The 13,115-nt window shown below is 38.2% G+C and overlaps 1 protein-coding gene across 2 annotated transcripts in view; it reads left to right on the top strand.

The window, feature by feature from the left end:
* The window catches only part of IPO8 (importin 8), a 76,030-nt gene extending 63,280 nt beyond the window's left edge, over positions 1–12,750 (top strand). For both annotated transcript variants that reach the window (XM_049882772.1, XM_049882771.1), the window contains exons 22-25: positions 2,755–2,960; positions 5,142–5,345; positions 9,463–9,579; positions 10,346–12,750. In XM_049882772.1, coding sequence (XP_049738729.1) covers positions 2,755–2,960; positions 5,142–5,345; positions 9,463–9,579; positions 10,346–10,443 — 625 coding nt within the window. In that variant the 3' untranslated portion in view covers positions 10,444–12,750. The remainder of the gene's footprint in view (positions 1–2,754; positions 2,961–5,141; positions 5,346–9,462; positions 9,580–10,345) is intronic.
* Positions 12,751–13,115: the final 365 nt, after the last annotated feature.

Below are 13,115 nucleotides of genomic sequence, written 5' to 3'. Positions count from 1 at the left end.
CAAGGCTTAGTTACAGGTGAGTGCGTGCATAGTCACCGCCACTTGCTGGGTCAGGGCAAGGGGCAGTGGGCATATGTGTGTGGGGTCATTGCTGTTCTCTGATTCGGGGTAAGGGGGAGTGGTTGGTGAGCAGTCCTGTGCATGGTCTCTGGCACTCATGGGGTTGCAGGGGTGGCAGGTGGGTAAGCAGGGTTAGAGGGCTCGTATTGTGGTCTCTGTTGGGCAGGGTGGCCCGGGTTTGGGACCCTCTGCTGCTTCCAACCAGTAGGATGGAGAGAGGGAAAGCTTGCCCCTTTGGCTTGCAGATGTGGGTGCCTGGGTGCTTCCTGTCTACTGCAGCCAGCAGTTGGGACCTGCCCTGCCAAGTGTGAGGAGGGTGAGGGCCACCCAGAGTCCGGTTGGGTTGGGAACCTCCCGCTGATACTCCACTGATCCACCCCCTCATGCATGGCATAGACCCTGGAGGTCAGGGACCATAGCATGTGATTATACCTGACTCTGGATCCTGGTGCCCTCCCTGCTCTCTGGACAGCTGGATTCTTGGAATTCTCGCCCTCTTTTCCTTCCTTGGAAACCCTGGTGGTGTAGTGGTTAAGTGCTATGGCTGCTAACGAAAAGGTTGGTGGTTCAAATCCACCAGGTGCTCCTTGGAAACTCTATGGGGCAGTTCTACTCTGTCCTGTAGGGTCGCTATCAGTAGAAATCGACTTGACAGCAGTGGGTTTTTTTTTTTTTTTTCCTTCCTTAGATTCAGATCATGATCCGATCACCTTGCTTCTCTCCAAGTGCGTTTATACAGTTTCTGTGTCTCTTATGGGAATGTCATGAAGTTTCCTTCCAGTGCTCCTTGCCCAGGGTCACTAAAGGCTTTATCTCAAGATGGCTACATCGAGCGGGGATGGCTGCAAAGCTTCTCCACTCTGCATCGCATCTCTTTCGCTGCATTTGTTCAGTTTTTTTCTTCCAGTCAGTATTCAATTCAATTCTTTATCCTTCCGTTTTGATGTTCAGGGTTCAAGGATTGTTATATACATCTGTTTCTCTTGGTTTCTTGGGTCTTTTACTGTAGAGGGACAGTATGATGCGTCTGACTAAGCCGCCATCTTGGCTTCTCCTCCCCTGGGATTCTTTAGAGCCTCACTTGCTAATCATCTTAACTGCAGTGATCCAGTGGCACCTGGTATGCACTGCTAATTATGAGCTATATGCTTGAGAAAAACCTTGGGTCATGTATAGTTCTGGCCATACCACACCACTTCAGCATTAGTAACTTGAATGAATCAAGCAATGCAAATAATGAAGAACAACAGAAGCTTGCAAAATTCATTATAAAACTTGTTCTGTTTTATTATATTACTGCCATTTTAAATAAATTGAATCACTGCAAATGAATTTTGTTCATGCCTACAATTTCTTTTTATTGTGCTTTAAGTGAAAGTTTACAGCTCAAGTTAGTTTTTCAGACAAAAATTTATATACATATTATTATGGGACCCTATTTGCTCTCGGTATAATGTGACAGCACACTCTTCCTCTCCACCCTGGATTTCCTGTGTCCATTCAACCAACTTCTGTCCATTTTCTGCCTTCTCATCTCGTCTCTGGACAGGAACTGCCCAGTTAGTATCATCTATCTACTTGAACTAAAAAGCACATTCTTCACAAGTATCACTTTATGTCTTATATAGTCCAGTGTAATCTTTGTCTGAAGAGTTGGGTTTGGGAATGGTTTTAGTTCTGGGTTAACAGAGAGTCCAGGGGCCATGTCTTCCAGGGGTCCTCCAGTCTCGGTCAGACCATTAAGTCTGGTCTTTTTTTTTTTTTTACTAGAATTTGAGTTCTGTCCCCCACTTTCCTCTTACTCCATCAGGGACTCTCCATTTTGTTCCCAGTCAGGGCGGTCATTGGTGGTAGCTGGGCACCATCTAGTTCTGGTCTCAGGCTGATGGAGTCTCTCATTTATGTAGCCCTTATGCCTACGTTTTTAAGAGTGTTATACCAATATAGTAGTCTTTTAATTCTAAATATTTTTAGTTTTAAACAACTTAGAGGAAGTATTTAGTAGAAAAATATGTCTAGCATATATTGGTGAAGCTTTTTCCTTCAGAATTATGTCTCCCTTATCCTGTGTTATACCAGAGGACTTTTAATTACTTATTAGCCATTAAGTTCAACTTGTTAGATACTAAAATAGCTTTTTTTGAAACAACTTTTGGCATCTGGAGTTAGTATAGGGTATATATGCCAAGAAGCCTTGTAGACCAGTATAATAAAGAAAAAGTCTGAGGAACTCTTCATTTTTTTTTCCATTGTACAGGAATTTCATGCTGTCAAATATAGGTATTCTTGCTTTAATAAAACTTGGATCCAGAGATAGTATTTATATTATTATAAATTAATGTGACAGCAAAATTCACCATGCTAATTTTAGACTCCCACAGGTCTTTGACAATAATTAATTTATGAAATTTGACTTATAGAGGATTTCATATACAGTAAAACCAGTGAAAGCTGGAACTTCTGAAGGCAGAATCTTGTCAAAGGTGGAAAACTTGCGAGACCCCGAAAAACAAGGCAGTTCGCTGAGTTCAGGCTCAGGTCTCAATGTAGTAATAAATGGAGAAATATTTCTGTAATTTCAGTGATTGAACCTTGGAGTACACCGTGGATATTTCTCATTGTAGTTTCACCAAAATTTGTCTTTTATTGTATTTCTCATGTCCACATTTTTTTTTTTTCCTTGAAAATCTGCAGGCATCATGACCGGAAGATGTGTGTAATAGGACTGAGTATCCTTTTGCAATTGCAAAATCGACCTCCTGCAGTAGATGCTGTGGTGGGACAGATTGTTCCTTCAATTCTTTTCCTCTTCCTTGGCCTAAAGCAGGTCTGTGCTTCTAGACAATTGCTAGACCGGGAAGATCACTCAAAAGCAGAGAAAGCTGATACAGAAGAAAATGGTAAAGTGTTCTAATTACAATGAATGCTGGGATTGATTTTGATTTGAGGTTTTTTTTAATTTAGATTTTTGGAGTCATTAAACAGATTTATGTGTTTATATCCTTTGGCCTGTTAAAAATATTATGTGCTTGGTTGACCTGCTATTAGTTATATCATGTGGTGTAAATTTAGATTTGTACACTCTTGACACTTAAACTCCCAGTAGTTTCTTATTGAGCTACTGGATGTTGTTACACATTGGGAAATAAATTTCTAACAGAATCAAATGGCCTTGACAACAAGTTAGCAACCCACTATTTAATTTTCCTGTTTGCCTGTGCTAACAGCCTCAGTGAAGGCAGTAGTCTTCAGTTAAATGAACCATTAAATTAAGAGCAGAAGTATCAGTACAGCAGATTAGTAGAGAGTGCCAGATTTTTTTAATGGTTTTTTAGATGACTCATTATCAAAACTTATAACTGAGAGATATATTTGTTTCAATTTTTTGAATTTAGGATAAATTAAGTAAATGAAGATCAGGAGTCAGAATACAATTTTAGTCAAGAATATTAGACCTTTATTTTACTCATTATGAGGTTGCAGAACTACTTGCTAGATCCCAGGAAGTAGGGTTATTCAACTTCAAATGGAATTTTCCCTCTTCTAGTTCAAAACACATTTTTAACTGAGAAAAATCAGAACTCTTCCTGGAAAACATACAATTCTATTTTGATGCTAAATTCTTTGGTTTTACCAGGCATAGAGGAGCCCCAGTGGCACAGTGTTTAAGCACTCGGCTGCTAACCAGATAGTCGGCAGTTCAAACCCATCATCTGCTCCTTGGGAGAAGGATATGTCAGTCTGCTTCTGTAAAGATTTATTGCCTTGGAAACTCTATGGAAACCCTATGTGCTCTTCTACCCTGTCCTCCAGAGTCACTATGAGTCAGAATTGACTCGATGGAAATGGGTTTGCTTTTGTTTTGGACCATGCATAGACTTAAACCATTTTTCATTTAACTGGCATCATCCCAGTTTGTTCATGTACAAGGAATTGTGAACTACCCTTCCCTCACCCCAACACAAAGCACAGCTTTTCATTTGTCTGCTTTCTCAATTCTATGTAGATCTTTTGTAGTACTGCTTTGTTACTAGAAGGTAGTTTATTTTTATTTATTTTTTGTTAAGTACATGCCAATAAGATATAGAATTTTTTTTTCAGTGTGTTATAATGTTCTCTTTATCTGATTTCTTGCTTTTCTTACTATTTATTGGCTTAAAAAGCCAAGGCTTTTAGGGAAATTTTCTAGTAATACCCAAAACTTCCTTGTCTTAACTAGCAAAGGTTTTTTTTTTTTTTTTTTACTTTACCATTTTTGTAATTATACCTTTGCCTTGTCCCCCTCTCCCCATGTGTTTAGTCCAAACTATGGCTTCTTGCCCTATCCCTAAAACTACCTTGCTGTTTCATCCAGGTGCCTCCCCATGGCGTGCTTTATAGAACTAGTTTTAGACTAATGTTGCCTGGTTTGGGATTACTATAGGTTTTTCCTCCTACCTTGATTTTGTTTTACATTTATTGCCTTCTGGTTGTCACAATACTGGTGTAACTGCTTAGAGCAGACTGGCACGGACAATAGAAATGGAATCCATGATGATATGCAACTTTTCAACCTACATGTAGTAACTACATTATTTTCCTTTACATTTTAATATTTTTTACTATTTCTATTAGCAGAAATGACCCCCTCATTTGGGCATTTCTGAGCAGTTCAGGATCAACTTAATTGTTAAAAGACCTTCGTTTCAAGGGGAGGTCACTGTTATTTACAACACATGCGCTAACGACTGCCCAGTGATTTCATATCATCTTCTTTTTTTTTATTTAACAAAAAGAATTTAGTAGAGAATCTGCAGTTAAATAAAATTCTTGTATTGATGAATATGAGGCAGCCATTGAATAGTAAAGTCCATCTGAACCACAGATTTAGGAATAGTTGGAAATTGTTTCAGCGAGGAGAGTAAAGTCATTCTTAATGTAGCAAACTACAGTAAAGATGAAGTATGTTTTTATAATCTAATGTAAAATTATGTGGTAATTTTTCCACTTCTAAAATGTTACTTTATAATTTTTTTTTTCTTCATGGGATTTTATATTTTGTCCTTATGTGTTTTAATTCCTTTAAAATAATTGATTCATAGAGGAAATTTCAAGTGATGAAGAGGAGACAAATGTAACTGCTCAAGCAATGCAGTCAAATAATGGAAGAGGTGAAGATGAGGAAGAAGATGATGATGACTGGGATGAAGAAGTATTGGAAGAAACTGCCCTTGAGGGCTTCAGCACTCCACTTGACCTTGACAGTAGTGTGGATGAATATCAGTTTTTTACACAAGCTCTGCTAAGTATGTCCTCATTTCCTGAATCCTCAGATATTTTTTCTAAACTATTTCTTCATTTCCTCTTGTTAGAATTTGTTTTAGGATCTGCCCCAAATTGGTCTAGACTTTTTTTTTTAATTTTGTTTGTCTTTTGTTATAGAAATCTCCAAACGTCATGCACAAAATAGAGAATAGTCCAATAAAAAAGAGCCCTGGTGGCAAAGTGTTTAAAGCAACTGATTGCCAAATGAAAGGTCGGTGGTTCGAAACTACCATCCATTCAATGGGAGAAAGATGTGGCAGTCTGCTTCCGTAGAGATCTATAGCCTCGGAAACCCTATGGGGTCGATAAGAGTCAGAATCAACTGGATGACGTTGGATAACGAAACACCCATCCAGAAATCTTTAAACATCATACACAAAATAAAGAATAGCACAGTAAAACACCCATCCAGACATCATCCAACCCCAGCAACCTTCATTTTTGTAAAATGGCAGGGTGAGCTTCTGAGGTATCCTTACAAAAATAATTTTAGACAAGTGTCTGCATAGATTATTCCTGGGCAAGCCATTTTACAGAAAAGAATACAGTGTCTTAGGCATATGTTGCTAAAAATTATGGCCATGGACTTATTAGCAATTCACACGCCCTATTGGGAAGGAAAGAAATCCTGGTTGCCTAATGGTTAAGAGCTGCGGTTGCTAACCGAAAGGTCGGCAGTTGAATCTACCAGGCGCTTCCTTGGGAACCCTATGGAGCAGTTCTGCTCTGTCCTGTAGGGTCGCTCTGAGTCGGAATTGACTCAACAGCAATGGGTTTTTATGGGAAGGAACAAGAAATTCAGCTACCACAAGAGAGTGGCTTTTTTACGACATAAGAAATTTAACAATTTTATACAGCAAAAGACACTACGTTGTTGGTTGCTGTTGAGTAGATTCTGATGCATAGCGACCCTGTGTGCACAGAGTAGAACTGCTCCATAGGGTTTCCTAGGCTATAATTTTTAAGGAAGCAAATTACAGGTCTTTCCTCTGTGGAGCCACTTGGTGGGTTCGAACTGCCAGCCTGTTGGTTAGCAGCCATGTGCTTACTTAACCGTTGTGCCACCGGGGTTCTTAAAGACACTATAAATACAGTTAAAGAATTCATAAAAAATTAGAATATATTTGTCGTGTGCTTATCGTAGAATTAAGAATCATGATATACAAATATTTTCCACAAATGAAAAGACATAATCCAGTATAAAAATTGCAAATAAAAATGGTAAATTTACAATATCCCATTAATATAAATTATTTTATGGCTGTACCATAATTTATTTAACTTATTTTTTACTGTTGGGTTTATAAGATTATTTCCAGGTGTTTGCTATTACAGACTATTAACGTGAGCATCCTTGTGTATAAACGATTGTTACTAATAAAACAATACTAGTATGATATATTGACATTATTTAGTATTGCTGCAAATACTATTAATGAAGATGGAGTCACCTATATGTTTTTACTGAAGATTAGTATATTATTATATTCTGATACTATATATACACGTATATATTCATGTATGTATATATATATATATATATATAAATATTTTTTGAAAAGCTTAAGCTCAAATAGGCAAGTAGGCTTGCAATTTAGTGTTTATTAGTTCACTGAGGCCTAAGCGAACAGTGGCTGTTAGTGGTCATAACTGTACCTTTCCCTGTGAAAGATTCATTTTAAAAGGCAAAATAAAAATTTGCGTGATGGAAATTTTTCTGGCATCAGCCATGTATTGATTTTTCCTGCTGTATTTAGGAAGTTCTTTCCCACTTTAAGATCTTATAAGGTTGCTTTTATATTTTCTTCTAGCATTTTTATAGTTTTTTAATTCAGATCTTTAATATGTGCCAATTAATTTTGGAGAATGGTATAGGGTGTAGGGATCTAATGTAATTTTTTTTCAACTGGACAGCCCATCATCATATTTTGAATAATCTATTCTTTCTATCTATGCTGTTTTTACCAAATACTTTTGAAATTTCCTTATTATGGATCCAGATTATGCAAAGAACTCTCCACTAAATGTAAAATATATATATATATATAAAATGAGGGAAAAATGGTATCCGAGTGCCACAGTGTATCAGGCACTTTCAACTATATTGTTTCACATAATTCTCACAATAATGCTATAAAATAAGTGGTGGAAAGGCACTGGGATCCTTATTTTACAGATGTGGAAATAGTTCAGAGAAGTAACTTTCCTGCTGCCATGTGGTAGGTCCAGGATTTGATCTAGAGGTGCTTTCTCTTTCTACTTTTTCTTACTAGCCTTCATTTATGAAATACTTTTCAACAGATACTCATTGAGCACCTATTCTGTGCAATATAGCATGGAGGATCTAAAAATAGACAATGTAATCCTATTCTCTAGAAATAGTTGGAGACCTAAGGAAAAGTACATCTAAGGACTATAGCAAAAGGAATAGAATCATAGGAGGCTTCACCTCTATCTGTGTCTGTGATGTTTTATTACAGAGTGAGGGAGACTCACAGACAAATGTGGAAAATGTGATGGAATGTTGAGATTTGATGAAGCCTGCTGGTGGCTACACAGGTGTTTATTATATGAATCATTAGACTTTGTTTTATGTTAAAGAAGAGAAACCCACAGTGCAGTGTTACATATAAGTGCCAAATAAGAGTGATAACATATAGTTAACATATGGATAACAGTGGTTAAGCACCTGGCTACTGACTGAAAAGTTGGTGGTTCTGCCTCTGTGAAGATTTACAGCCTTGGAAACCCAATGGGGCAGTTCTACTCTGTCCTACAGGTTTGCTATGAGTTGGAATCGATTTGATGGCAATGGGTTAGGGAAATTAAGAGCTGAGAGAGATTTTAGTGGTCAGAGAAAGTTAGGGGAGAGATTAGAATTTAATCTGGGTTTTGAAGGACAGGCAGGAATTAGAGGCAGAGAGCATAGTGAAGTATATCCCAAAGCATGAGAGAATTAAGAGCATAAATGTGGACATGGGAATAAGGAGGGTATGCTCTAAGGCAACTGTTTCCAGACATGGGTGTGTGACACAATAACCAAGGAAGCTTTTAGGTCTTGGGTGAGTGTTGGGGTATGCATTTTAAAAATCCTCCTCAAGTGATACTTAGCCAGCTTTGGGCAGGCATGTGGAGACCACTGCTTAAGGAATACAGTGCTTAAGGAATAAAATGAGGCCAGATTGTAGCAGCCTTGGATTCTGAACTGAGATGATCTTTATGCCATTGCCCATGGAATATCATTGAGTGTTTTTCTGTAATGCAATGAGTTCGTGAATGTGGTAGTTTATTTCAGGAGTTATCAGGTGATGATATGCAAGAAGAGCTAAAGGGGGCTAGACTCAGAAACAGAATATTAGAAAATTACATTATTAATTTAAGAGCAATGTCCTGCAGTGGATAGGTGGATTTGATGGGAAGAAGCATATAGGTGAAAGACATTAAATAAGAATCAGAGGATGATGTACAGAGGGCCTGGTCAAAGCTGTCAGAGGTTTAAAGTGGTTGATTAGGAGGTTGATAGTAATAGCAATGGAAACGAAGCGGTAAAGAGGGTTTTGAAGGTAAAGTGTTGAATTTGCTTTTAGATGTGCTGAGTTTGAGGTGAACTATCCAAATGGAAAAGTCCAGTAGGCTTAAGGAACTGTTTGTCCAGAGTTGCAGATTTGAGTCCTTGGTATAGGAATGATGCTGAAACTGCAGACAGTGTGCAAATTCCAGAGGAAAATAACAACAACAGAAGTACAGGTGCTTCCCAAATACGGGTTTTAGGAAGCATCCATAGTAAAATCTCAGGAAGAAGAAGAGACAGTGGAAGAGACAAAAGTCAGAGAACTAGGCAAACCAGAGATTTGCAATGTCCCAAACTTCTTTTGATACCCCCATGTAGTAGTTCAGTACTAAGTGGTACGCAGGAATAATCCTTTGTTTGAATGAGTTTCATCACCATGTGTTTGTTATAGTACTGTACTCGCCTCTTACTGTCTGAGATAATGTCATTGTAATTTGGTCATGTCATTAGTTGTTTTCTGAAACAGTAATGGTCACTGGATTCTCTTTTCTTCCTCCTCCCCCTATACCATCCCTAAAACACAACAGCTGTGCAGAATCGAGATGCTGCCTGGTACCAACTGCTGGTGGCACCACTCAGTGAGGATCAGAGGAGAGCACTACAGGAGGTTTACACAGTGGCAGAGCACCGAAGGACGGTGGCAGGTCAGCCAGAGTGATTTCCAGGTTGGAGTGGATGTGTCAGGGTGCCAGTAGTCAGCCTTTTTAATGAACCAGGTGGTATCCAAATACTGTTTTTAAAGTAAAAAAAAAAAAAAGAGGCCAGCCCTTCAAGAGAATAAAGAATTGTTATTATTGTATGATTGTTCTTCTTTTTAACCACGTATAAAATTTTAGCTCTGCAAAAATCTGTGCACTGGTATGTGTCTGTTAGTGATATTCTTATTTACATCCTTATCTTATTTTGGAGCTAAAGGTACAGAGTAAGGGTTGGGATGAGTCTTGCTGAGGAAGAGTTAACCCATCTAAACATTTCAGCCAAAGGCACTATAGGAGTTCTTGCAAGGAGCTTGGTTCCTGGAAATGAAATACGCACCATCTAGAGTTTCCAACAGGGGTTCTTCCATGTGTATTAGATTTTCAGTCTTGCACAGATTCTGTGTTAGACCTCCTGATATGAGAAGTCTGGGAGGGCTTTGAGCAATAGAGACTGGGAAGCTAATGGAAAACAACTTGAAATCTATTTTCATTTTGCTTATTTTCAGCAGTTTTTCCATGATAATAAATATAACTACCTACTGACAAGGGTCTTTTAAAGGCTGAGGTTCAGAGTGGTTGAATGATTAATACCGTGAGTCATATTCTTTCACACATCTGAGTATAAAAGTCCTGGCTCCTTTGAAGGTATTTCCAACTCTGTCACCTTAAGTACTGTTCCTTTCTTTTTTGGCTTTCTTTTGGAAAATGCTAGAGGCAAAGAAGAAGATTGAACAACAGGGAGGCTTCACATTTGAAAACAAAGGAGTCCTCACTGCATTTAACTTTGGGTCGGTGCCCAGCAACAACTGAAGGAAGGAACATCAACCGACCAAAGGCTTTCGCTACATTTTATTTCACAGGGGTGGTGTGCGGGACAAGGGAAGGAGATAAGGGGGCTGCTTTTTCCAGTGCCCTCCTGCTGTACCAGCTACCATCTGGCCTTAGGCAGTTCTCCACTCTCCTCTTCCCCTTTGACCTTGTTCATCTGGAAACATATATTTTAAACAACTACTGTAATATATGAAAGTAAACAAAATCATTGAACTGAAAAGGACAAACTGTATGCTCCAAAGGAAGAATGACCAAGGTGGTTTTAGAAAATTGGACTGAATTGCACGTCTCAGGTTTTTGCCATGCAGAATCAATGGATTTATGCGGATAACAGTGCCTTCTGTTGTACATGAATTATCTGAAAAATTTTTTTGGAGTGCATTGCAATTTTTTTTAAAGCATAAAACATATTTCTAGATGTAATGTAAACTTTGGTTATATGTTGACTTATTCTGCATTTTACTATGTGAATTTACTGTTAGGCAGTTAGCTACAAGTCACTCTGGTTTCAAAAACATCACTGCTCCCCTTGCTCAGCCTGTTGCTGGGGGCTTCCTTCAGGGGTTGTAAAATATGCACTGGCTCTGGTTTTTCATAACATGTTTTGTGGCTTTCCTAAGAAGTGTCTTCTTTCCTCTTCCAACATACTTTTCAGGCTTGAGAGGGGTGGTATTTCTTTTGGGGTCAGCAAATATGAATATCAATATCATTCATAGTCTATTAAGTTCAGGACTCAACAATTTCTTGGCAGCAAGTGGTGGGGGCTCTTTAATCACTGGAGTTAACTGTAAGTCTGTGTATATTCCAAATCATATAATTTTAATTATGCATGTCTTAGTTATCTAGTGCTGCTGTAACAGAAAGACCACAAGTGGATGGCTTTAACAAACAAATTTATTTTCTTACAGTTTAGGAGGCTAGAAGTCCAAATTCATAGCGCCGACTCTAGGCAAAGGCTCTCTGTTGGCTCTGGAGGAAGTTTCTTGTCTCTTGAGCCTCTGCTTCCTGGTTCCTTGGAGATCTCCATGTGTCTTGGCACCTATCTTACCCCATCCTTCTTCTTCACTGGCTTGCTTAATCTCTTTTATATCTTAAAAGAGATTGACTCAAAACACACCCTACACGAATCTTGTCATTAATGTAACAAAGACAACCCATTCCAAATGGGATTAGAGACACAGGCCTAGACGTTAGGATCTACAACACATTTTGGGGGGAGACAATTCAATCCATACAATGTAGTTAATTGATAATTACACCTAAAGCACATTGAACTTCTAGGAGAAAGGTGCTACATGAGCACGCGCTGTCTTTGTGGATGAGGGCTTACGTTTTTAATAAACTATCATTCCAGCTGTGTTGGACCAGGGTCCAAAACATTTTTCACTTAGGAAAAAGACCCAAATAAATGTAACATCTTGTTTTCTCACACATATGAATTTTTCTCCTACCTAGTTTGTTTTAGTCTTTTTTATAGCTCAGTTTGGCTTCTTATATATTTCAAGGGTTGGGGATATTGGTCAGTTGCATTCTTAGACTGTAACAATTTAAGATAGTCCATAGAAAATATTGCAGGTGGGGGTTACAGCTGTTTTCCTAAACTGGTTCAAGATTAAAATATAGATCATAGTGTTTTCATTCCATAAAATGAAAATATATTTTCAGAATCTAACATATTATTTGATGTGATACAGTTTTTTCATTTTTGTGGAATGTCTGCAGCTTAAATTTCCCATCAATGACTGGAGGAATTTTTCCAGGTGCTTCCTATATTGCCATCCCTTGTTAATACTAACTCTTTTTAGAATTCTAGGTTATTTAAGTAATTTTTATGGAATTACCTGAAAAGCCATGAGTTTCTGAATTGAATGATCATCTGCTTTCCCCTCACTCTCCCTTTCCAAGATATTAAAGCTGAAATGTGCCAACTGGCAGTTAAAAGAGAAAGGTGACATTGGGGGACATTTTAAAGGTCTTAAACTTGAAGCTCTTCCTATTTTACCTATGTCCTATATAGCTTAATTTTAACATAAATAATATGCCTTTACCCAGGATTTTAAAAGGCATGTAGTTTTTGAGAATTTATTTTGTGATGTATTATCTTCTGCAGTATTAAAGGGAAAGAAGTATTAATGTGCATCACCCTATTTTATTTTTGAAGCCAGGGTAGTTGTATAATTTTGTTACCAGCAGTGCTACAATGAATGTGATCTGGTTACCTTGGAAATGCAGGAACTTATGAATGTACTGTAAAATAAAATGCAGATTGATTCCCAGAATTCTGAACTCTTCTGTGTGAAATGTTTTCTGAAATGTGGAGGTGTTTTAGACAGGTAATAAAATCCCATCATTATGTTCTCCTGACTTCTGGTCTCATCAGGAGTGGCTAAACTCTGGGAAGAAGAAGGGGTGCAGAACTCATCTCTTACACCAGGCTCTGCAAACTAGAGCGACTGAAGCTCTGAAATAGCAAAGGTCATTTGACCACATCATTACTTTGAAGGACAGAAAAAGGTAACAGAAATGGAGGGGTTTTCTAAAGGGATACCATCAAATTGGGAGCGGTCAAAACTGAGTGGACTGGTAAATACTGGCCTTTTGACTCTCAAAACTTAACTCCTATGTTAGTAAGTTCCCGCACTCCCACCTCT

The sequence above is a fragment of the Elephas maximus genome, chromosome 4 (assembly GCF_024166365.1).
Source record: "Elephas maximus indicus isolate mEleMax1 chromosome 4, mEleMax1 primary haplotype, whole genome shotgun sequence".
Taxonomy (NCBI): domain Eukaryota; kingdom Metazoa; phylum Chordata; class Mammalia; order Proboscidea; family Elephantidae; genus Elephas; species Elephas maximus.
The sequence above is the reverse complement of the archived record's forward strand: the minus strand, read 5'-3'. Positions and strand labels throughout refer to the sequence as shown.